Raw genomic sequence first — 25,961 nt, 5'->3', positions numbered from 1 at the left:
ATGGATCCCTGTCCCGTGGCATTAATCCCTGCCACCCACTCTGCACCCCCACCTGGGTAAGGGCTCGTGTGGAGGAGCCCTCCCCGTGGCCCCAGTGGGGTCTCCAGCCCTCAGCCACAGCTGGACATGATGTCCACAGTCACGCATCTCCCTCCCCAGTCTGTGCTGCTCCTGGGACCTGCCCCAGGGGGAGACTGGGACACTCGGGACCACAAAACCCTTGGGGCTCTGCAGCACCCAGGAGCCACTGGCTACCCTGGGGAATCCCCTGTGCTCTTCAGGGTACACAGCCATTGTCAAGGAGCCATATCCAGCCACCAAGCCATGGTCAGGCACCCCTTTCCCCAGCCCACAGAACCGGCGTGGGCAGAGGCAGGAGCAGATCTGCTCCTCCATGTCCCAGCCGGTGGACTTTGTGCAGGGCACATGCAGCACCCTGCCAAACCGCCTCTGCCCAGTCCCTGAGTGTCTCCGGAGTCCTCACAGCACTTCAGCATCATCTCTGGCTTGGCTGAACGGGTTGGAGCTGGGTGCTAAGGGACCCAGAGCCAGGCTCCCAAGCGGGGCTGGACAACGGCACTGCTGGTGTCAGCCCCCGGTGTCGAGCACGGTCCTCGGCTCCGGGGAGGAGCGAGTAGGCTCCGTGGGGACGCTCTCCCAACACCTCAACCATTGCCAGAGGGAGCACAGCTTGGGGTGTCAGCATGCAGAGAGGGAAGGGACGGCCTGGCTGTCTGGGCAGGGTGCAGGCAGGGGTGGGATGCAGGTGGGTGCAGATGTAGTGCAGGCAGAGCTGAGCAGGGTGCAGGAAACGTGTAGGGCGCAGGAAGGGTTGGTAGGAGCAGGTGGGGCGCTGGCAAGGTGCAGGCAGAGCTGAATAGGGTGCAGGTGTGGGGTGCAGGCACGAAAGCTGGGTGGGGCTCAGGCAGGGCGCAAGCGGGGTCGGATGGGGTGCTGGCAAAGAGAGCGGGGTGCAGGTGGGGTGCAGGCAGGATACGGGCAGGGCGCAGGCAGGATACGGGCAGGACAACCCCGCTCCCCGGCCGTGCCATTACGTTGCCACAATTGAATCCGCAGCGACTGCTCGGGAACGACCAGAGGTCACTGTCCAAATATAGCCATCTCCGCCGACGGGCGGCGAGGGGCCGGGGCCCGGGGGGCTCAGCCCCGCTCCCCGCGTCCCCCCGTCCCTCCCCACCGAGCTCCCGCCGCCCCCGCCCCGCTCCCGGCTCCCACCTGCGCTCGGCGGCTCCTCCGCGCCCGGGCGCGCCCGGCTCCGCGCTGCGCCCCGCTCGGCTCCGCTCCGCCCGCTCCGGCCGCGCTCAGCCCCGCTCCGCTCCCCCCGGCCCGGCCCCGCTCGGCTCCGCTCCGCCCGGCCCCGCTGGGCTCGGCTGGGCTCGGCTCGGCCCCGCGCGGTGCCGCTGCCGCAGAGAACAGCTGAGCCGAGCCGGGCGCCGGGGCCGGCACAGCCCCCCCGCGGCGGGCACCGGAGGGGAGGGGAGGGGGGGCCCGGCCCGGCCCCGCCTGCCCCCGCACCCTGCCCGGCCCCCCGCTCTGCCCGCGGGGTCCGGGGCAGCCCCGGCACTGCCGCCCCCCCGCTCCCGCCCCAAAAGCGGAGGGGGGGGGGGGGGGTGGGGTCCCAAAGGTGCCCTCGGCGCGGGGCGTGGGAGCCGCTCGGGCTGGGAGATGGGGGGCAGGAAAAGCCCCCTGAGCTTTTCTGAAGTGTTGGGAGGAACCAAGGGGCGGGGCATCACCCTGGGGGTCACTCCTGCACAGGGCTGCGACCCTGCGATGGGTCCCCCCCACAGTCCGGCCCCACAGGGACCACGGCCATGGGCTGGCCCTGAGGGTCCCAACACTCACAGCATCCCACGGGATCCCCACCCCACTCAGGAAAAAGGGCTCTGCAAGCCCACCTCAGCCCCAGCCCTGCAGGATTGGTTACGGGCACATCCAGAAAACAGATTTGGGATTTAGTGAAGCCCAGGCCTGAAGGGATGCCCCAGTCCAAGGGGATTAAGGGATTGTAGGGCTCAGGGAACAGAGGGAGGGGAGCGGTGGTTCCTGGAAAGGCAGCAAAGCCCTGGACCCTACAAGGGCACCCTGTGGAGCTGGATGAGCATTGGCTGAGCGGGCAGGAGTGGGGCAGCTGGCAAAAAGGCAGGGAAGAGGTGACATCCTTGTTTGCCCAGCCAAAGAGCTGGCAGGGAGGGAGGGGGCTGCAGAGACACCCCTTGCTCACCCCATCCCGCCAAGGCTCACTCCGTGTTTGGGGATGAAGCAAGTGCCATGTCCTGTGTCCTTAACTCCAAGACACATCCCCAGCAAGTGAGGAAAGGGCCCTGGGAAGGCAGGAAGGGATGGGGCACCCCAGCGACACTGCCAGATCCACAGTGACAGTCCTGCAGTGACAGCCCTGCTGCCCCGGCCTCACACCCTGATGCCCGCTCAGTTCTGGCCTGGTGGGAAGGGCCTGTATGGATGGTGAGGATGAGCCCAGGGAATTTTGGCTTTCTCCTCAAATTCTTTGCTCACAGCAAGGCCACAGAGACCCTTGTACTGCCCTTCTTGCCACAATGGAGCAATACCAAAACCCGGGACAGGTTCTCCAGTGTCCTGCTAAAACCTCACATCCCCCCTTGGGACTTAAACCCAGGACTCTCCTCGCAGCTCCTGTGTCTCCAGCAGTGCAAGGAGAGCACCTGCAGCATCCTGACAAATATATGACTACTGGAATCCTCCCTGCAACTGCAGCACCATCTGGAAGTACCTCTTGCTTGAAAGCACTGCTCCATCACTTGAGACAGGATGGGGCCACCCACCAGAGGGAACAACCCCACTCTGGCTTTCCAGATCCTCACTGCCACCCCATGTTCTGAGAGCAGCACAGATCACTCCCTGGCCCCGGTCCCGAACAGGAAGCCACACACCTCTGTCATCTTCAAAATAAAACTTTTATTCATTCGGTAACAAGAACATTGAATCTGCACATCAGTGCACAAGTTCACATTTAAAAACAGCTGAGCACATCGGTCATAAAGTCTTTAGGGGGAAGGGGGACAATCCCAGCCACCGAGGAAGATCCAGGAGGGGCAGACAGAAGCGCTCTCCTCCCTGATTTGCAACCCCACCGCCAGCTGCTCGGCCCTGGACAATCCCTACAAACCAGCGCACGGACATCACATCTCCATAAATGAAATTAAAAGGCACTGGCACCTTCTCTCGTGCCAACAGAGTTGTCTGCAGCGCGGGCGGGCTGTCGGCACCTCTGGCAGCACCGAGCCCTGCACCAGCCCGGACTCTCCTGTGCCAGGCCAGCACCTGCCTCTACCCCACACCGAGGGCTCGGGGCCCCTCCCTCGGGGAGCAGTGGGGGGTTTGTGGGGGGTTTGTGCAGGGCCAGGACCGCATTAAGGCAGGACGCACCATGCGGGGAGCAGGGCCCTGCGGTGGGTATGGCTTCCTCCTGCCAGAGAGCTGCGAGGCTCCTGGAGCCCCCGGCAGATGCAATGCCCCTTCGGCCACTCCGAAGGTTCCCAGAGCAGCCGGAGGTGGGGCGGGATCCCTTCCACCAGGCTTTTGCTGGCAGAGGGACACGGAGCTAATCCCTGCTCCATTTAAACATCCAAGTGACCCAGAAGCGTCGTCACCTCCTGCCACCCGCTGGGACCGTGCCCCCAGGAAAGGGCCGAGACGGGAGAGATTTGTACAGGTCACAACTTCTCAAGCAGACCGGACACACACTCACACACACGCACCAACCACACACACACCACCGAGTGCAACAGAACGCAGTGTAGAACCAGTTTCACACACGCAGTCCGTTTGTGCAAGGCTCACACGTTACAGTACGGTCGGGATGGGGCAGCGATGGCTGGGATATTGTACAGGAGTCAATGTAAACAATAAAGCGTCCTCCGAGAGGCTTCGCCAGAGACCAAAGAACAGTTGCTTTGTACAAAAATGCCCTTAAAACAACACGTTTCTCCCAAACCCCCTCTACCTTCGAGGCTTGCCACCTGCTGAGCACCCTGGAGGTGCTGCTGCTCCCCATAGTGCTCAGCAGGTCACAAGAAGCTCTCATGGGGTGCCTACAGGAACCAGGAGAGAGTCACGACCCTCCCACGAGCCACAGGCACGGAGAGGGGACAACTGTCCCCAGCGCAGACCTCAGATGCCAGGGGCTTGGTGCCTTCATTGCCCAGACACTGGAAAAGGAGGTCCAAAACCATCCAGTCTGTCCCACTCCTGCCATCCTGCTCAGAGCCTCCAGACCTCCAAGGCCTTCATCACTCTGCAAGAGAACCACCTTTCCCAACTCCCTCTGCCTGCCCACAGCCTTCTCAGAGAAAAACCAGTCGTGCTGGGCCAGAGCCAAGGACAAGGGGACAGCAAAGCACCTCCCTGCAGGGGCCTCTGCCCCTCTGCTGCTCTCCCCAGCCAAAGCACCTGGAAAGCAGCTGAGTATTGGAAGGAAGAAGCATTTCTGGTCTGCAATGAAGACTCTTCCCAGAGGGTATTTCTCCTGAGATCAAGCTGGGCAAAGAAACCCGATCCTTTTCCTCCTACCTTCTCAAGGGAAAGAATTATACACAGGGCTTTTCCCTCCCCAGCAGACCCTTGTCACCAGGACACGCTGCCAGCCAAGCATGCATGCTCCAATGCAAGGCAGGCTGGTGGCAACCAGTCCTTTCTACCCATAGAGGGGCAGGCAGGCATATCCTTGGAGTTAGAACAGTGGGCAGTGGGGCCTGATGAAGTTTGTGGGGGAGGCAAGGACTGAACCTGTCCTTCTCCTGATGACATGAGCCACTTGGCCTTTCCAGGGTCTGCCCTGCTCCGGAGCCAGCTGGAGCAGGCTAGGAGAAGCCACATGTCTTTCAGTGTCCCAAAGAAGTATCTGGCCTCCTGGGCCAGGGGCTTGGGTGACTTCTAGTGACTGAAATGGCCTGGGAAGACGTGCTGTTTGACCCAGGACAGGGCTGTGCTCCAGCACGGGTAACAACCCCCTGCCAGAGTTCAGGAAAGGGAGGGACAGTGCTTGTGGCTGCTGGAGCACAGAGGGACTTTGCAGACCTTGCCCAGGCTGCAAGCCAGCACAGGAGTATCCCTGGGGACTACAGGAGGGCAGCAAGGTGGCATTACCTTGCCAAGCTTGCCAACCAGCTGAGGGCTGAGGATACCCCACACCCCTTCCCCAGGGCAGGCACATGCTGCTTCCCAATACTGCAGAACACTCCAGTGCTGTGCACTCCTCTGCAGCTCAAGAGGAGTCTGTCCCATCTGAGCCTGCAAGGCTCGGCAGCTTTAGGGCTGCTTTCTAGGCATGGGCTGGGCTGCTGCTCCTCCCACACCATGTCCTCTCCATGCTGGGCTTCAGCAGCCTGTGCCATTCTGCATCTTCTCTTTGCTTTGCTCCTCCCCAGAGGGCAGGTCTGGGCCCCAGCCAAGCACCAGCTCAGACAGGACCTGCCACGGGACTGTGGACAGGACCCAGAGCTCCCCGTGGCATTTCCCTCTGCTCCTACAGCACAGGGACAACTTGCTGATGAACAGAGCTAGAAATGAGGAGCTTTGATTTAGACAAACTGCTCAGAAACCACAAAATAATTTGCTGAAATTTGGAGCAGAGCATTCACACACAGTTTCTCCAGGGAAGCAAGAACCTGCAGAATGGCTTAGAGCACCCAAAGGCTTTTCCACATCCACCTGCACTCCTGGAACCCAGCTCTAAGCAGGAAGGAGAAGGGCAGACACACAGTGCCTCTCCCACAGTGGGATAATGGGGGTTCACACAGGACTGGAAGAGAAGGGACACATTTGGCATTGAGGCTCACTTTTGGAAAGGGAAGAGAGCTTATAATGTCAAATCCACTCCCATGTCTGTGCAGATCACAAAGAACAGCACTGAGTTTGAGTCAGGTGGGTTTGTTTTCCAGTTTACAGAATGCAGTCTTGCCCTTCTTTAAAAAAAAAATAGAAAATACCCCAAAAAATTAATATAAATATAATATATACAATTTAGGGGAAAAAAAAGAAAAAAAAGAAAAAGAAAAAGCTTCCAGAAAAGATTTTCCCTCTGAGTCTAAAGTCAGAAGTGACAGCAGAGAGGACAAAGCTTTGCATTAAGGGCAGTATGTCATGTAACAAAAACAGCTCAAGTTTTGGGAGCCATCAGAAACACCTGTGAGCATGGCAGAGGGAGAGGGAAACTCAGGCAGCACAAGAACAGCTTTGGGGCAGAGGGCAGGCAGTAGGAAGGCAGAGGACAGATGATATGGCCATGAACTTGGAAGGCCCATAGCAGTATTCAAGTAATGGGAGGGTTAAAACCCTAATGAGGTGTTTGTTTTAAAAGAACACTGGCTTTGGGGGTAGAGGTGAACATGGAAGCTCCTGGAAGAGCTCTGCCCCACCTCAGCACAGAGCAGAGAGCTCTGTGTGCCCCATGGCAGATGGGAGAGCTGGTCTTGGTGCTGCCCAGGGTTATTAGAGCTCATTCACTGGGAAAATCTACCCCTGCATGCTCCTTATGGGGAAGCACCAGCTGAACTGAGCCCGGGGCATTTGTCCTGAAGCAGCTTTGTGAGGGATCTGACAGCATGGTGGAGTTCCAGTCTGCAGAATAAAAGAAAAGCCAAAGGGACCTTGGCACAACCTTCACATTTACAGGGGCTCTTACCCCACCAACTGACCAGCATCCTTTCAAGGCATGGGGGAAATTCAAGTTAGGAACTAGGATCTGGTTGTAAGCAAAACTCCACCTTGCCAAAGCCAGCCAACATCAATTTTCTCGTGATAAAGGTGTTCTTTTAAAACAAACTAACAACAACAACAACAAAAGAATATTTGAGGTTATCTGAGTTAAACTTAAAAAAAAACCAAACAGTCCTGCAGTCAGAGTCACACACAGAAGAACCAACCCACACCTACATGCGTCAGGAACAGTAAAATGACAATATATATAAAATTAACCAGTAAAGTGCATGTTCCTTATATTACACCTGCCCCTTGCGTGAAAGCAACACCATGGGTTCTGGGTAAGAAATCACAGCCAAGGGCCCAGGATCACATCGTGTTGTAGAGGGGATTGGTTGTCCGCTTTTTGTCATTGGTCTTTTTGAGCCTCCTCAGAGGGTGAGTTCTCCCGTGCTGCTGCCGTGGGGCAACAGCCAGAGCTTGAGATGGAGACAAAGAGTCCAGGACCTGCACCTGGAGCAGCGGAGGGCCCTCTCCAGAGCTAGTCCACGTTGGATCCGTGCTGGAACACAAACTCTGCTGGCTGGAGCTGCACTCTTTGGCGTACTGAGCCAGCGGCCTCTCCACCGGCTTGCTCTGGGCAATGCACTCAGCTGTTCTGAGCTGTTCCACAAAATGCCTGGTGGGCTCTGGAGAGGAGAGGTGTTGCTTCCCACACGCGCTCTCAGAGCCCCTCTCCAACCTCCCCCCACAAAAGCCTCGACCGAGGGCAACACAGGTGAGAAGCACCGGGTTGGCATTGGAAGAGGCTGACTCCCTGTCATGCAAGTCATCCTTGGAGAGGTCCAGGCAGTCCAGTTTGGCCAGGGATGCTGAGCGCTTCATGTGGGAGGGTCTGGTGAGCCCTGCATGCCGGATCCGAGCCTCTATTTCCTTCGCCCGCTGCTTGACCGGCCCGGGGCTGCTGGGATGCTCCTCCACGCTAAGGCTGCTGGAGCTGTGAGGGAGGCTGTAACACAGGAACGAGATGTCCAGAAGGTCCATGTTTTCAGCATGCTGCCTGGTGAAGTCCTCGCTACTCAGCTGCCTCGAGATGCCGCCCCCACAGAGAGATTTGGGACTGTCCCTGAACGGGAGAGTCGAGTCTCCCTCGGTGCCACAAGGCGTGACCGGCTCATCGTCTGTACCCGTGCTCTGCTCGGTGACACCTTCCAGGTGAAGGACACAGGGGTAAGAAGAGCGCTTGAGGCTGGCTGGAGGTGGACAGGTCACCTGGGCAGAGGGAGAAGCAGCAGCGAGGTGAGCAGATATCCCACTGCCTTCCTCGCTGGGGCTGCCCACAGTGAGGGCAGCCTGCCTGTGTACCGTGTGCTCCGGCGGCGAGGGATCCGCTGGAGCCTTCTCCAAGCACATCGAGGGGTTCAAGTTTTCATCTAAAGACGGGGTGGCCGTGGCCAGCCCGCCCTGCTCACAGCTTATATCGGGGTGCTGCTCTGCAGGTTTGACCGTGAGGGTGTATTCGATGATTTCGATTCTCTTTGGGAGGAGGGAGGGCAGGGATGGCTCCTCCGGCCCATCAAAGGAGACCACTGTCCTGCGCTCTTGGGCCACTCCCTCCTGGCCTTGGCTGGCCTCTGTGGGCAGGTACTGCTGGGCAGGGGGGGGCAGGGGTCTGCTCAGAGACTGCTCTGCCCCAGGAGGCAGCAGCGGCTCCTCAGTGCTTGGACCCTGAGCCTTGTCTCCCTCCAGAGCCAGCTCCGGGGGCAGCTCCTCGCTCTTCCCCCGGGGCAGGAGCTCGGCAGCAGGAGAGTCGTTCCTGGAGTTCTTTCGGGTTGGTAAAGTGCAGGCTGGGGCCGTGTGCTGGTGCTCCTGCTCCTGCCTCAAGCGCTCCTCGAACTCCAGCGTGGCTCGCCGGACGGAGCCGGGGCACCACTTGGGCTCAGGGTTGATGGAGCCACGAGGCTCCTGCTGCTCCCCACCACAGCTGCTTTCCTCCACGTCCAATTTACCAGAAGACAGCTGCAGAGATGGGGTTTCTTCCTGCTTAGGTGGAAGAGGGTCCTTCTCCTTTTCCTGGTGTCCAGCACAGGCTCCTTCGCTCTGTTCCAATTTTTCTGATGCCCAAATCACGTCTGCTGGCAGGTCATGCACCGTGTTCCTCTTTGGTGTCTGGCTGAGGTTGGCTGAACCCTCCTTCTGCTGGGCAGGTCCTGCTCCCTGGTTGATTGACTCGATCTCTGTGATAATTTCCTTCACAGAAATGGCATTTTCTGAGTGGGATCTTGTGAGATGACCTGCACCAGGCAGCTCAGGGACCTCCTGCAACACACAAACAAGAGAATTACAAAGTGCATCATGGAGCAAACAGCAGCAGGTTAGAGAAAATAGGGGTGCACATCCCCAAAGGAACAAAAAAACATGTGGCAGTGTGTGGAGACAGATCACCAGAGCAGTGATCACTAATGTAGATTTTTTGACTATCTCTGGGACTGACTTTAACATACTCCAGGCTGGATTTTCACTTAGACTAAGATCTAAGAACCTTAATTGCCACAAACTACAGAGAAAAGGTAGCTTCATTTGTTTTTCTAAATGAAGAAAAGTCCTACAAACAAAAAGAATCCTAATACTTTTAACAAAGTATTTTGAAGTGAAAACATGACAAATTCTGCTCATGTATGGAGCAGACAGAAGTACAGCAAAAAGAATGATCAAGCATTGAAACGCTCTGGCTTCCCAGAGGAAAATGACCAGGGAGGCTCCCAATCCTCACAGATACTCTCTGCCAAATCACAGGAGAGAGCATTGGCCTATTATATTTGGAAGAGCCTTCCTGCCTCACATGGAGATGGAAAAGATTCAAGCAATGCAGGATGGAATTTAAATAAGAGAAGCTCCCAGAAAATGATGGCCCCGGACATCATCAATCCCTGTGAGAGTCCTGGAGGCTGAAAGGCAATTATGAGAAAAGGGTACCTAAGTTTAGAGGTTACTAAATTTTGTCAAGACCATCTCTCTACCCAAGAGAAGTGAGCCATAACGTGCCCAATCCCATCACTCCAGACCTGGACAGGTTAATTTCTTCCTCCAGCAGTGGAAGCTCTGCACCTGCCTTGATTTACTATCCTAATGCTGGTGCTTCCCAGCCAGGGAAAAGGGCCAGTTTTGTCCCATTCCTTGGTGGATTTCTCAGGTCAGATAAATATCTATGCAGATCTGGGATGCTGGCTGGACTCAGGGTCTGGCTGCATTAGTGGGTCAAGTCCCACCTTTCTGCTCTCCTGATGCAAAACTCAAAAATAAGTTTCTCACGAGAACAGCACAACAGGTCAGGTCAAGGTCGGCTCATGGCCCTGCCAATGCCAGCAAAGTGATGTTTAAGGAAAAAGTGCAGAAAAGGGCAAGTATCTAAAAGTGAAGGGAGGGAGAAGCATCTAGCAAATCCCTCCCCAAACACTGTGTCCAGTGAAAGAAGGGCTAGAAAATCCCATCCACAGCCACCCCACAGAAGAAAACAGCCCACAGATAGGGTTGAGCAGCACTTCCTAAAAAAACTGAGTAAGTTATTTTAACCTTTTGTTGCTCTTCATCTGTGGAAGAGTCATCTGATGCCTGAGGGGAGCTTCCAGGGCTGTTTCTTCGAGCATCTGCACCTCCATCTGCAGCAGGTGGCACTTCCAGCATGGGCACCCTGGAGACCCCATTCCTCCCAGTCCCTTGCTCCTCTGGCCTGGAATGGGAACAGGTGCGAGACCGGCTCTCCTGGGAGAGCTCCACGAATTTCTCCAAAGCGCTAAAGAAATCAATCCTGTCTGTGCTGAGGTCTGTCACTTCGGGCTGAGGGTTCTGTTGGAGACCTGGGGAATTTTGGTTTGGGGACTGGGTGAAGTCTTTTAAGCATGAAGTGAATTCTTCCATGGGAACCAAGTGCACGTTCATATCAGGCTTAAGGGCATCTTTTTCTAGATCATCCACTGTCAGATCAGGAAACTCCGTTATTTCCAAGGGGTGCTGGAGCTGCATTAAGGCCTCAGAAGCATGGCAGTTGTCAGGGGGGACAGAGTCTACACAACATCCTGCCGTACAGCCATTGATATTGTTGAGATTCAGCTTGTCCTCCATCTGCTCAGCGTGGAAGTCTCTGCAAGTAAACTCTAAGTGGATCCTTCTCTCCTTCACACACACATCCTCGATCATGTTTGCGTCCTCGGGGAGCTGCTGCTCCCTGTCCAGCTCAGCTGAGTAGATGGGAGACATGGGCTGCTGGTTGTCATTGGTCTTGGCCTCTGAGATCTGGTCAGCTGAGGTGGTGATCTCCTTTTTGTTCAGCTCCAGCCCAGCCTTGCAGATGGGCTCGTGGTGATCCGAGAGGTCGCTGTCAGAGTGTGAGCGCCACAGTTTGTTGTGCCGCTGTTTGCTGTGGGGAAGGAGAGCAAAGGAAAACAGTGAGCATTTCTACATACCACAGCCAGATCCACCTTGCTGTAAAGAGGACACAAACCAGAACAAAAACTGTGCCAAATGCTGGAGTCACTGACCACAACCACAGCTTCACCTGAACAGTTCAGGGCCAGACCTGCTGCTGGGGAAGTTGATGCAGTAATGAGCCCCTTTCCAGGAGCCAAATTCCATGGCACCATTCTGCCCCACACACTCCTCCCTGTTCCTCAGCAGATCCTGTTGGATCCGTCCACTCAACACATGCAACGTTTAACTGACTGCAGAATTTGGTCCTTTCTCAACCAGTGCTTTTCCATTTGCTAGCAGGTGAGTGGTGACCAGAAGAGAGAGAACCCCTTGTGCTGGACACAAGCAGGTGGTGGACAATGAATAAAGTCCAATTTCTCTTGTGGTTCCTTCTCTGAAAAGCTTCAGTCTTCAATAACTGGCTCTTGTAACCAAGGGATAGGGTGGGATGAGTAGAGGCGGGTGTGTGCAAAAACACACATGACATCCTCAAGAGTAAACACACAGCCCAAATTACCACCCACCTTCCACAGGAAGGAAGCTCAGAACTCCTCCAGCTCCTGGAAAGCCCCTCTAAGTAAGTCTGAGCCATCAAAAGGCCAAGTAACTGCCAGTGGCATTGCAGCACCTTCCTCATTTCCACCTGCCAAAAACCCCAAGCCATGCACCTAGGCTTACAGAGAGCACTGCAGGCAATTTCCTGCCATGAAATTCCAGAGCTAGCCCAGGCTGTCAGGGTTTGCCGAGTGGCCATGGCCACAGGGATGTGTTTCCATCCATTGCCCCTAGGAGGAACACAGAAACCACAGAAACCTCCTTGGAGCTGCAGGAGATCTTGCAAAACCCCTCCAGTCCCTTGGTAGCATGAGCAGGCGCTCCCAGACACATCCAGTGGCCATGGTAAGTTAATTAACAGATGGTACTGAGCCAATTACCGTGTGCCAGTTCAGTTGTGGGTGCCCAACAGCTAAGGAAAATAAACCACTGCAGATTTAGCTTTCCAACCCTATCATCAGTGACAACCTTCATCTGTGACACAGGGCAGAATCAGGTCCCTTCACAGGAGAAAAGGGTCAGGATCAGAGGCCAGAGACACTGTCCTGGGGTGCACATGCTCTGTCTCCAGTGGGTTTTGGAGCAGTCTGACACTGGCAGTAGAAACAGGCTTGTTCCTGAGGCAGGTTCTTGCTTGGGCTCTGTATGGAATGTCATCTGACATCACAACCTGGGAGCTGCTGGTGTTTTCTGAGGGCACTTCAGTACTCAAATCCAGCTCTCTGCTGCACATTTGATTTTTAGAGTAAAAATTATCCTCCTGTGTGAGCAACTGGCACAGATCTGAGGACCAAACCAGATGTCAAGCACCACTGGCAGAAGTGTGTTGTACTGTCTTCCAATCTGACACTTCCCTGGTCTGACAACATGCATAAGGTGCAGGGTCAGAGAACAGGAGCCCACTTCCCAGAGCCCACAGTTGTCCCTTGACCCCTTCTTGGGCAACATTCCCAGTGCTTGTACCCACACCAGCTCTGGACCAGGAGCCCTCCACACCTCCCACCAGTTCCCCAAGCTTGGGTATAAAACTGCTGTTGATTCACAAGCTGTACAAGGCACAGGAGATCCCAAACACTGGTTTCCTGTAACTTATCTATACCTAATAACAGAAACAGGTCTGGCTCAGCCTTGCTGTGTTTATCGACAGAGGGAGGGGACAGTTTAACTAACCCCAGGAAGTATGACAGTCCCAAAGAGCAAAACACACTTGTTGTTGTGACTAAAAGCAGGCAGGGGGTTTTCATTTTACAGCTGGAAAACATGTCCCAGTTGCTATAACCCTAGCACAAAACCGTAACTGGATAGTGCGAGCACATGGCTGCCCTCGCATACCTTCCCCCTGAAATTGGAGCAATCACATGAGTGTCAATCTGTTGTTTTTTGTTTGTTTATTTTAGGGTTTTTTACCTGTCCTGGAATACTGCAGCAATAAACAAGGTGCCCAGAGGGCAAAGCTAAGTAACAAAAAGAGAGCGGAAAAAAAGCAGTGTTGAGCTGAGAGAGGAAGTGGGTGAAGAGGGACAGCTTGTGCAGCATGGAGGGGCCATTCCTTGTTTCAGTGAAGCTTCATTTACTGCAGGCTTTTTCGTCCTACACAGATGTAACACACTGCTCTTGCATTTTTAAAGCCTCACAAATCCTGTTTGTGCCATTGTACAGGGACTTGCAGAGTAGGTCAGGAGCAGGACTGTGCTTCAGTGGAAGGGAGGCCACAGGCTATAAATGGTGGCAGCAGGAAAGATACAGCTCCAAAAAGTAAATTACTAAAAGATAGGGAAAAATAATCCTTAACTAAAATGTTAGTACAGGGCGGCTCTGCAGGCATGTCACCAGCTACCAGATTGGCAGATTTCCCAAACCAACTGCCAGCCAGGCTCAGGACTTGAGGATGTGAGATACCAGCTGCTCCCATACCAAGAGCTCCTCACAGGTGTTCACCAACCTGTTGGTGTGTTTTTTCACACCTAAAAAGTTTCTTTTTCTCCATCCAACCTACACCAATGAGATCTAATTTCCCAGTCTGCTCAATGCACACCACACTGGTCAGTTAAACACTGACCTTTACTAACTGGTGCCAGAAGTATGTTTAATGTCACATGAGGCACCCAAGGCAGGTGTGGTGTCTCTCTCAAAGGGTTTCAGTCCAGCAGGGCACTATTTTTTAAAGTTGTCTATGTGATCTGTCCTGAGAATGGATACTACTTGACTGCTTTTTATAAAGAAAAGAGGATCACTGTGGCGAGCAGAGTTTGGGGAGCAGGGGAGAGGAAGGCAGGCATGGGAAGAGGTGGAGGATGAAGATCCTGTGGGTGGACCTGGTCAGGGAATAAGCTGGGAGGAGCCCTGAGGCTGTTTACCTGTGCAGAAAGGGAAAGAGGAAGAACACTCCACTAACAGGGGAGTTTACAACAAGGGTTTGGTGTAAAAATTGGGAATCCAGACCTGACCCAGCAACACACAGAGTCAAGCTGCTGGGAACAGGCAAAGAGTAAATGAGGAAGAAAAAGTTATTAGAATGAAAGGGAATGGAGGTCTTTGCAAGTGTATAGAACAGACATGAAGGGACAAAATCAAGCAGGGGACAGAGGTAAAAAGAGTGCCCTAAAGACAGCACATGAGTAACTGAGCTGCTGTAAATAACGGCATATAAAACAATGGCTGGACTCGACCCTGAAGGTATTTTCCAACCTAAATGATTCTACAATAAGCAGGCACCTCCCAGTGGCACCAAAAAGCTTTGGAATTTACTATTTACTTTGGTCCAAATCTGCTAAGAGCCACTTCTTGTAGCAGGAGGCTCAGATTGGGTAACTCTGCTACAGATCTGCTCCCAGGCAAAGCACACCAGGATCCCAAACAAAATACCATAATCTGGCAAAACAAGAGTATCACTACCTCCTTCCTGCTGATCACGTGACAACATTGCTTAACACAGCCTAGAAACATGCAATATTTATGTCTTTTTGCTAGTCAGGTGATAGGCTTGGGATTACAACACACTTGCCCATACCCAGGCCCAGCTCCAGACCAGCCTCAGGACTCCAGGCAGGAATAAACACCACAGTTGCAATGCACAGAACATCCTGTCCCCTCCCCTCACACCAACACTTACCAAAGGGATCTAAATAAAACCAGACCAGCTGCTGAGGAGGGGCATGTTCAACAGGGAACTGTGAGGAGACAAAGTGAGTTCCCTGCCAAGTGATGTTACAAACAACAGGGACATCATTTATCTCTGCTGGATCCTGCATAGCTCTGAATGCTGCACTTGGATAACACTTCATGGGATGCTATTTTCCAAAATCCAAACATCCTAGAAGTCAAACAGCCTCCTTGTTACACCCCTTTTCCCAGGCTCAGCTGACAGAACCCTGAAAACAAAGCGCTACCTCCCCTAAGACCCCCAGCTTGCACAACACAGTGATAACAAGCTCCGACTAAAAGAATGGAGTCAAACACTGAAGTGTTACACCTCAGCATGGATAATCAGGATCATTCCTTCCACTCACCTGGCCAGCAGGATCCCTTGGTACTCCTCCAGCTGCCGCATGAAGCTGGGGTTGGGCTTGGTGACGGTGCGCCGTTCCTTCACGTAGTCGTAAGCCCTGTCCAGGTTCCAGCCGTATTCCTTCATGGCATAGGCAATCACCGTGGATGCTGAGCGGCTCACTCCCATCTTGCAGTGCACCAGGCACTTAGAACCATTTTTTCTGAAGTGGGAGAAAGAACAAAAAGAGGATCACGAACCAGAAAATATCTGACAAGCTTAAGAAAACAGCAACTGTTTTACCAGAGCATTATCAAACATGCTTTCAACACTGTGGCCACAGCTGGAGTCTGGGATAGGATCTGATAATCCAATTTACAAACTGGAGCAAGACACACAAAGAAACAGAAGAACAAGGTCTTATTAATATTCCTAAGAGGTTTTGTTACAACAGCTCTTCTGAAGCTGTTACTGCAAAGTGGAAAAACACAGAGATACAGGAAAACCTCTTAAGACTACTGTGGCACCCCTGTGCTCAGCCCAAATGGCCCACTGGCATCAAGTTGTTTTCCAAGTGAAAAGAGAACTTGTACCACACACATGGTGCTACAATTTAGAAACACATCCCAGAGAGATACTGGGCAGTTCAGGGCAGCCTCTAGCACACCACTTCTATTGCAAACCACAAAATGAAAATGCTGTGATGCCAGGTAGGCAAGGAAGAAAAGCAGTTAAGAAAATTAGCAGGAAAGCAAAATGCTTAGTATACATCTCCTAAATGTTTGTGTTGTGTTTTCTGAAAAGACTTACTTTGCCTTGGAGATGAATTTGTAGGTATCATTCCAGTAAGCCAGAAGATCTGTAGCTTCTTCATCATAAACCCGGATATTATGGTATTCAAAGAGCCCAGGGAAGAAATTATCTATTTCTCGAGTCACATTCAAAATGTACCGTACCCTGCATGGGAACAGCAGAGAGAAACACAGCCAGTTCACAGAGATGTCCCAATGCTACACTGCAGCCTTGCCTTGCTTTGCCAAGGACATTTGGAAGTGCACTGCTGAACAAAATTCCTGGGAAACCAGGCATTAATGCAAGGAAGCAGCAGCTAACACAGACAAGAGGTTTTGCTGGGCACTTCAGAGCCTGATAACAGAGATCCATGGATAGAAACTTTCTCTGCATGATGTCAGGTCACACTGCCCACCATCTCTGTTCTACGTGTCAGCAACACTTGTGCCACAGGAGCTCCTGCAGTTAGTGTTTGCACACCTTCTCCAAGCCCCTTTATGAAACTCTCCTCCTGCTGCACCAAAACCACAGGAAGATGGAAGATGAAGCCTCCCAGTAACACCAGAGCTAAACAAACACATAAAATAACTACAGAGAGATGTAACAGACAATGAGCCACTGGGGAGGATTTATTTCTTATCCTTAAATTTTCTGGAAAGGAAACTGCTAGGGAAAGTGTGTAGTATTTATGTACACAGCACTCAGTATTTTTAGCCCTGAGGGTTACTTGTAAGATGCTTATGAAATGCACTTGTGCTGGGATATCAGGCAGAACAAGGGCACTGCAAGAGAGTGACATCCCTTTTCCCAGGCAGGTATGAGATCACTGGCAATCAAGTAGCACCTGTCAGACTCAAGGAAACCACAGCAGACCCTGAGCTCACCAAGAAGAGTCAATTCTGCCAGGCTGAATTTCTGAGGTACAGAATCACACTATCAGTTCAGCAGCATGATTAGTTTTTTCCACTGGTTTGGCACAAATAAGCCAAACCTATGAATAATTATTTAATTGCACCATCTTGGTGCTTTATAACCACCTGGTCCACAGAAAGGACAATCCAAACTTGGAAAGTAGAAATGGCAGGAAACAGAGGAACCTGCTCAGCCTGAAAGCTACAGGACTTTACTTCCTACTGGGCCCCACTCAGAGAAACAAATGCTCTTCTCCACGTTTTCCTTCCTGCCACAGCCTGGAGATCCAAAGTGCCTCTGTAATCAGTCCAGAACCACGGGCTGGGGCCGAGGGCACGGAGCCAACTATGCAGCATCCAGTTCAGTAATTGCAGCTTTTTACTACTTATAGCTATGAGCTTGCTGCCTTCCATTGTTCTCCTTGGGGACATTAGTCAAGGTCAGAAGTAAGACTCTTTTACTTTAGGGTGCCTGTTTGTGGGACAAGGAGTTTGGAGGAAGCAAGAGCTTGTTTGGATCTGCAAACCCTTAAGTAAGACTCGGGTTACACAGCAGGTATGAAACAGAGTTTGTTGCATAGAAAAGTGTTAAGGCCAAGGATTTGCTTTTAAGATGATGGCCCAAAGTTACTCACCCTCTGTTCTGCAAATCTTCCAGATTGGAGGCATTCCATTCTGAGCCCTGCAGGGAAAACATGCAAAGGGACACATGAGGCAGAAGGAAGGCACGGCCAGGCAACTGGTGGAGGGAGGGGTGGTCACCAGTGAACCAGAGGAGGAAGCTGACCAGCCAAGGGTAGGAGAGCTGGGGGTCCTTTGAGCACAGGGGTAACACAAGTGGTAACCAGGACTGACACTCAGCACCTTCTCTCACCCCATTAACCAGATCCCTTCTGAAACAAGAAGCAGCTCTGCCAACAAGAGCTCAGCACTTCCTGCAAACTACTGACAGATCAACCTCAGCAAGACAGGACCACTCCACCCTTTCTCTGGAGGCTGGTGCCAGTTCTGGCCCACAGAGGAGAAACTGCTGCATTTAAAAACCATCCAGGTGCTCTTGATACACCCATCTTGAACATCTAAAGCAGCAACACCTAAGATCACTTGGTTTGCACCTCTGCTCCCTGTGCTCAAAGCCTGCCTGAGGAGAGAAATGGAGACATTTAACTAGCTCTGGGTAGGTAACCCTCTCCTCTGCAGCACACATGGGGTCTCCAAGCTGCTTGCTTCCTGCTCAAACACAAACCTGACTGAGGACAAAACCACTCAAAAGGCTTCTTTCAAAACTTCAGCTGCACAAGCTCTGCCTCCCTGCCCTAAACGGCTCCCAAATGGAAAGATGACCCAGGTGGAGATGGTTATATTTACCAAGGCCCAGACTCAGTCTAATGTTGTTTCTTTCAGTCAAGGAAGAACAATTTAATTCAGGCCTGGGAACCATCAGTTTCCACAGACAGGAAGAGCAATGCTACAGAGGTGAAAGCCTTTTTTCTTGTCCTTTACTCCACAATTACCAACATCATCTGTTCTCTTACTCCCTGCTTAGTTCTTTTAGCACTCCTTAGATGGGATCTCAGAGGGTTCTTGCCTCCACCTGAAGGGAAACAGCTCCTTTCCTTTCTGAGCCCTCATAACACAACCCTGCCTTGCAGCACACATGCTCCTGGATGAAGCTGGTGCCCAGCCCCAGCAGCACTGCTCCTCACCACAGCAGCTGCCCTGCAAACACTTTTATTCCACACATTAACCACAGCTCTCCTTGGTGCTGCCTGCAAGCCTTGTTTGAAAGGTTTTCTTCCCATTAAATGCACTCAGAGCCAAGACTCCAAGCCCTGCAGTGAATCCAGCTGCCTGTAACAACTTTTGGCCAGCACCATAAGCCTGTAACAGGTCCCTCTCTCTCCTTATAACAGATAGTCTTAAAAAAAAAAAAAAAATCCATTACACTGTAGGTACTTCCAAGTTTCCTGGCTCTTCCCCAACACGGTATCCTGGGAGTGCTCACATTAAGAGAGACCATCCCTTCTGAGCCGAAGACTGGGAGAGGCCCTCTCCATTTGGAAAGGCCAGCTGGTCCAAGAAGAATGGCTTTGTTTAAAGTTGAGCCAACCTCACAGGCCAGACAGCTCAACCAAACCTGCGTCCGTGGCTCCGGGGCTGGGAAATCCAGCGGAGCGCTGACTCACCAGAAGGAGATGCAGTAATTAAGACAGGCCCCAGCAGCAACTAAGCAAGCAAAACATTAAACAGCAAAATGTTTATGTTTCCTTAAGCGACTTATCTCCAGGATTCTTGGTTACATTACTATGCTCCTCCTGGATCTCACAAACTCAGAGCTTTCCATGTTACAACAGCATCGTTCCACCTGGATGTCATGCAGCTCTCCTTCCTCTTTGCTGTAGTTATGTCTTTCCCAAACAAAAGAACTTGGCATGTGAGCACCCTGGACAGTTAAAGCCACAAAAGTGGTCCTACATCAATGGGAACAGCCCTGAAAAACTGTCAGAATTAAGACCTTGTCTCTTCCACCCTCTAGGTACAGGGTCTACAGCTTGGTGATACATGGCAAAGTTTAGTACAGCCAAAAAGCCAGGCTGCTCTTGTTCCTTACTGTCTTGCTTAACAGTATGTGACCCCAGGATCAACCAACCTCTCCTGCAGAATTCCTTTAACTTCCTCCAGAGGCCCCTGTGTCAACCAACTCATAGAGAAAAGTGTTGGGAGTGCTTACTCTTGTATTCACTGTTAGACTCACCAAAAAGACATGATCAAATATCTGTGTGGGGCTGTCCATCTGCCCAAGGATCACTATCATTTCGTTGTCAATGAATTCTTTGAACTCCCTCAGGTTACACACCATCTGCATCTCCAGCTCCGTGCGTATCTGCATAGGTAGGAGGGACACAAGGAAGCCACGTGAAGCTTTTGTTCTGCCCTTTCTTCATGGCATGAAGCACAGAACTCTTTAGTTTGCACAACAGCATTTCCAGTGCTGCACCCTCACCACTCACCTCTTTTGAGGTAATGTTCTCCAAATCTTTCTGCATCATGATCTCCCTTAATTTGGTCTTGATCAGCCGTTCCGTACGTTCCCGCTCAGTTGGGCTGTCAGAAGAAAGCAACAGAGTCACTGGGAGGGAAAGCAAACAGGAGTCATGACACTTTTAAAATAGGTATAGACTGCATACTCTGTAGAGTCTCAAACTTTCACACTACTTCCCCCACACATGTCCTCAGCTGGAGGGAATTCAGGTGACAGTAAAGCCCAGTTTAGATCCACAGTCCTATATGAAAGCCACCAACTGAATGCTCCTAATCCATTGTAGTCATCCAGAGAACCTCTGGTATTTGGTAAAATTTAAATTGGGAAGGCTGCATTATACTCTCTGGAGCAATATGTAAGCCTCTCCCTACCTTTCTTGGAAAGGTAACAGCTCCAAAATTCCTTACATGGAGAGACGAGGGCAGCTAAGCCTCTGCATTCCTCCTGTCTCTGCTGCCAGAGGCCTTATCACCAGCTGCAAAAATAGCCTGAGTAACACCAGGGGAAGCTGCAGCAGAGCAGCAGCATGGGGCTGGCTCACCCAGCATCTTTAGAAGCGACATCTCCCACCACCTTTCCCTTTCTCTGGAAGGCTGCCAGGTTGGGGAAGGCATGCACATTACAAGTGTTCAACTGGTGGTTCACAAATAAAAATCACGGAAGTTCCTGGTTCTTTTAACCTCATGCATTATTTCAGGATTCCATCAAGAGAATGCTGTTTAAGTGCCCCAAGGAAATAATTCAATTTCAAAGTGCCACCAGGGAAAGGGTGGGTTAGATAAAACTTATATATAAAAAGCTGCAAGAAAATATTAATCTGTCAGCCTGCCAAAACTTTTCAGCCACCCGCCTTGTACATTAAAAAACAATCAAGTGTAAAGACTTGTTCACAGCTGAACAACTGCTTAGCATCATTATTCACTCACTGGACTCCAGCAACAGGAAATATCTGGGAGTATAAATCAACCAAAGGCACAATTATCCTGGGAAAGCAGCTGGGGCCAGTGAAGTAATTACAAAATGGGCAAGTGAAAACCCTCACACTTGGCACATCTGGTCACAGACTACCTTGCAGGTCATATGGCATCAGTACCATCAGCAGTTACTAATGACAGGGGTGGTAAACCTTGAATGCTGATACAGCCTGCAAATTTTGCCTTTCTGAATTGTCTACCTATTTACCTCAGCCACTGTTTTGGACCATGTATCACCTGATGCTCAAGCATCAGGAGGCATCTTGGAACCTATACACTGTCCTGTTCCACACTTGTTAAGCACCTCAGAATGACAAAAACCTGCACTGCTCTTTGCCCCCATTCTTAGGTGCTTCAGCTGGGTGAGATGAAGGTGTTTCTGAGCTCACAGGCTCAGAAAACCATACATAAACACTTAATTTTACAGTGAAATGAACTGAGTAAGGATAAAAAAACCATGTTAGTCTAAACATGTGCAAAGACACGTGCCAGTGTAAGAGCAAAGTCCAGAGAAACCTGCTCCTTCCAGACCTGGAACCAGAGGACAAAACCAGCAGAGACAAGGCTGAGGTACACCACACCTGTCTCACCAGCAACATGGGACTTAGCTTGCAGAAGCAAAGGTCTGCAAGCCTAAAGCCCAAAGTAAGCAACTAAACTGAAAACAGAGGAGGAGGAGATGCAAGGGAGCCCCAGGAGGGTTAAACTTCCAGTGCTGGTGTTTACCTAACCACAAGTCAACTTATTACGTGGCATAGGAAGCCTCTCCTTATTAATCCTTAATTAAGAGCAATCTCTTGTGGAAACTTTTCTCCTCATTTGGGGACAAATAAGCCAGTCTAACACTGGCTTAGCAGAGGCAGTAAAACTTACACATCTGTGAAGAGGGCAGGCGAGTCGGGCCGGTGGGACTGGACATCTTGCATGGCATTCCACTCATTGACTGATGACTGATCAGAGTTGATGTGGCTCTCATAGTAACTGACCCACGTGAGGAAGAGGCTCCCTGGATAGTAATTGTTGCTCCGTGCCACTTCACAAGCCTTATGCAAACTCTGCAGAGCAGACCTAGCAAGGGAACAACACTTGTAGGTTTATCATTTCTTCCTCAGGCTGGTAGCAAGCACTAAGCAGTAGCCAAATCCAGGATGCTGCTTGTGTCTCATCAGTTGGTACAAACCCCTGGCACTGTGCACAAGGCTGTCCTGCAAGGCTGTGGATTCCCACATGCTGCCAGAGCTTGCATGTCTTAATTGGAGCATGCCAAAACAAGCCTGGACAGCAGTGAAGGTGCCCACAATTCAGAGGGCAGAGGCACTCTCGTGTCTCTGGTTCCAAAATCTGCTACAAATACCCAAGCCCTAAATAAGATGCACAAAGTTTGTGTCCAAGACAGGGCGCTGACAGCTCCTACTGTGCCATCAGCTGTCCTGTGTGCAGGGCAGGGACACCCAGGAATCAGACATGCACAACCAAGGGCTCAGGATTGCAATGAGATGTTTATGTGTCTGCCCTCTGTCACTGCACGAGGGATGTCAGAAGTTTCTTCAGCTGCTGCTGGGAAACAAATCCCCCTCTCCTATTTTTAGCTTATTTTAAATCTTTGACTGGGATCAGAAGGATCCAGGTCAAAATCACTGGGGTGACAGCAGCATCGCTGACAGGCAATGTATTTTTGCAATGCAAAGAAGCTCGAGCCAGAAATACTTTCATCATCACTACATGAACCACCCTAAAAGGAAAGAAAAATGCAAGCAGCTTCTCTTTCCTCTATCACAATGAACACATCTCAAAATATTTCAAACATACACTCAAAGCAATGTGACTTTGGGTTCTAAGCAGGAGCCCTTTGCAAGGAATATTACCCTATTCCTTCCTGCCCTCAGCTGAGACAAAGCTGCTGTTCATCAGCACTTACATGGCTTTTTTCCTTTGGTACCAAACTTCCTTCCCTGTCTCTGAAGGAATCTTCTGGCCACTCAAGTAGGTCTCAAGGTGAAAGTAATGTAAAGTAGCACCTGGTTTTTAAAAGCTTAAGCAGCCAAAACACCTGGAAAAAAGGATCACTGGGATAGCTTGCAGTAAGTACTTACCACATTGCCTGTACAGACACTGGCTTGAATATGTGCACCCTGTTATCTGTTGATACACTGAACCCTCTGGAGAGAAGAAAAAAGGCACAGTAAAAATGTGTCCCAAAAATCACTTTTTAATTAATAACTGATAGTCTGTAGCACATTAGAACAGCAAAGGTCTAGCCCTATGCATACACTGCTGAGTTCAGCTAGCAAACAGATCAAAATAGCACACTAAAAGCTCTAAGATAACTTATTTAAGCAGCTGCTGTTTGGGAACGAAACTAAGACAGTGGGACAGTGCTGGGCTGTGCTGTTTACCTTGGCAACACAAATTCAGTGCCACAGCTGGGAGCAACAGAATCCAGCTAAAGAGATCCTGGGGCAGCTACCAAGGAAAGAAAAGTCATTCCATGCACTGCACTGGACAGCCTGAGTAACTGGCACAAACAGGAGTCTGCAAGTCAGGTGTCTATTTGGCAGAGAAACATCATTCTTGCTTTATATTGGGCTGAGTGCTGCCTGCTGCAAGCATGAGGGAGGAACACATAATAGGATCCCTTTAAGGAGCTTTCACTACACACCCACTCGCCAGTAAAAGCTCCTTTACTCCAGCTTAAACACACACATAAGCCACTGTCTCAGTGCGTGTTTATTCACAGATAAGTCAATTACTGGTGCTCCCTGCCACAACCACTTGTGATTGAGGGCCTTTGAGCCTACTAACCCAATACAGGGCAACAGAGGAGGGCTGCTGGACCTGTGAGGGCTCTGCAAGCACTGGAATCCTTCCCCATACACCTTGTTCTAAGTTGTATTAACATAGAACACACAAAAGGAACTCACCCATCCCCATCCAGGTGGATCAAGGTGTCACTCCAGAGTGGCAGCACCAAGCCCATCGTACAAGTGCTACTGCAGTGAGAAAGAGAAAGTCAGTCTATCTATTAGAGAACCACGTTATTATTCTAATTTCATGGCAATAGTTGCATATTTTTGTACTCATTAGGAAAAAGAAAAATCCCACTGTTGCTTCAGTGACAAACAGTGCCAGTGCTGTTCTACAGGGGCCTGGCAAGGATCACTAACCAGATTCAAGGTACAGCACCATCCTTTCAAGCAAGCTTAAAGGGTTAAAACACCCAGGAGAAGAGCAAACAGGATCCAAAAAAGACTGAACTTTGTGCAGGTCAGAGGGGGCTCACAGTCTTTGGTCAGCTCAAGGCTTTCTTTACAGATTAATCCCCCCTAGGCTCAAGAGGTTTGGTACTAGCTCAGATTTTGCAATCCACAGCTTTATTTTCTTGTTTGTCCCTCAGCCACAGCTGCTGGGGACTGGGAGCAGAGTAGTGCAATAGCAGGCTGACCAGCAGCATGGCAGGTTGGCAATCACAACCTATGACCTGTGGCTGACTCCTGACCCTTCTCTGCCCTCCCACACCTCAAGAATGAGCACAGCAGCCATCCCATAAGGACGCCTCCTGGCAATCCCACTTCTCTCTCAGCTGCTTTGCTCTCTGCCCTCACAGTCCTCCCAGTTTTCTGTAAGACTGAGCAAAAAGCCAAGTTAAAAGCAGAAACCAAGCAATGGAAAAAAAGATAGGGGTGGGGGAACCCAACACAACCTGCTCCAGGTTGTTAAATGAAAAGAGCTGAATCTCAAAGCTGCAGAATTGCTCCATAATCAAAGCAGCATCTTGAAGAACCGAATTCAACTGCCTCCTGCTCTTATGTTTTGCACCAGGTGCTCCCATATTTCTACCAGTTCCAGCACATCTGCCAGTCTCCAGCTTAAGAGAAGAGTGGGAAGAGGGAGAGACCAGGTTTTGGAGGGTCAGACAGGGAGCCCTGGAAATGCACATGCCTGGTGCCCAGCACCAGGAGACACTGCGGCATGCAGCTATTTCTGTTGACAACATGAGATGAGCTCATGGAAAGATGTGTTTTTAAAAGGCTTCCCAAGGTGGCCGGGGTATTTTTAGTGATACTGTTCAGCGAGCGCTTATCAGAGACCATAGCAACAAGTCTACATGGAGTTATAAATACCAAGTGGGCTCAGGGAGGGCAGATCACAGTGACCATCCATGAACCCCAGGAACTCCAGCAGAAAGCTAAAACGACCCTGCTATGTTATAAGAGACTGAATACCAGTGAGCTCTCAGTTATCAAAGGTGGCTGCGCTGGTACATCACAGCCAACAGTGAGTTCCAAGCTCACAGCAACCTGTGCAAGGACAAGTTATTCTTGCCCCAAGGCAAGAGCATCTCTGAGTCACAGCTGTGCACACATGTGCAGAGACAGGAGCCAGGGGCAGCATCAAGCTGGTCCCCCATTTTAGAAGGCATCACCCAAGCTCAGCATCCAAACCAAGCACAGTGTTGCTGTGACCAGAAGGCCATGTTTGGAAGGCAATTTCTTAGCCAAATAGTTCAAAAATATTTTCTAGTGATCCTAACTACATCTGGAAGTAATTTATTCCAACTAGTGTCAAAAGCAAGACTCATTCCTGTAGCAGCTATAGCTGGAAGTAAGCACGAGTATGAAACCTTCCAAAATTGAATATCCAGATGATTGTCTTCCAGTAGAGGCTAAGATTTACTTAAAACTCTTAAAAAGAGCCATGCACCTCCATGCCCTCTCCAAAGTACCCACACTCCCCTTCTAAATGTGAAGCTTCTGTCCCTTAAGCTGCTGGGTTGCTGTCACCTGGCTTACAGCACCTTGAGCAGCAAAAGCTGCTTCCCAGCCACATTCTGCAGCCTTGTAGAAAGGTCAGCAGGAATTCAAATGAATGAAGCAGAAGTGCTAAACCCTGATGACACACTGCTGCCTGAGGACAGCACATGGTGTGCAAGATCTGCCATCACCAACCCTGACACTGCCATCAGGCCTTTGTGCCATGGCCTTGGCAAGGGAATGCCTGACAGTCCCTTTCTTATAACCTCTCTCCTGACTCCT

The 25,961-nt window shown here is 51.2% G+C and overlaps 1 protein-coding gene across 2 annotated transcripts in view; it reads right to left on the bottom strand.

Annotated features, from left to right (window-relative positions):
- Positions 1-2,935: 2,935 nt before the first annotated feature.
- The window catches only part of SSH2 (slingshot protein phosphatase 2), a 90,874-nt gene continuing 67,848 nt past the window's right edge, over positions 2,936-25,961 (bottom strand). For both annotated transcript variants that reach the window (XM_062507252.1, XM_062507250.1), the window contains 10 exons: positions 23,850-23,918; positions 23,022-23,087; positions 21,802-21,996; positions 19,923-20,016; positions 19,667-19,795; positions 17,547-17,593; positions 16,019-16,165; positions 15,231-15,431; positions 10,273-11,116; positions 2,936-9,018 (listed from right to left, as the gene is read on the bottom strand). In XM_062507252.1, the coding sequence (XP_062363236.1) occupies positions 7,069-9,018; positions 10,273-11,116; positions 15,231-15,431; positions 16,019-16,165; positions 17,547-17,593; positions 19,667-19,795; positions 19,923-20,016; positions 21,802-21,996; positions 23,022-23,087; positions 23,850-23,918 (3,742 nt within the window). In that variant the 3' untranslated portion in view covers positions 2,936-7,068. The remainder of the gene's footprint in view (positions 9,019-10,272; positions 11,117-15,230; positions 15,432-16,018; positions 16,166-17,546; positions 17,594-19,666; positions 19,796-19,922; positions 20,017-21,801; positions 21,997-23,021; positions 23,088-23,849; positions 23,919-25,961) is intronic.

This window comes from Cinclus cinclus, chromosome 22 (genome assembly GCF_963662255.1).
Source record: "Cinclus cinclus chromosome 22, bCinCin1.1, whole genome shotgun sequence".
NCBI lineage: Eukaryota > Metazoa > Chordata > Aves > Passeriformes > Cinclidae > Cinclus > Cinclus cinclus.
This window is presented reverse-complemented; position numbering and strand designations above follow the sequence as displayed.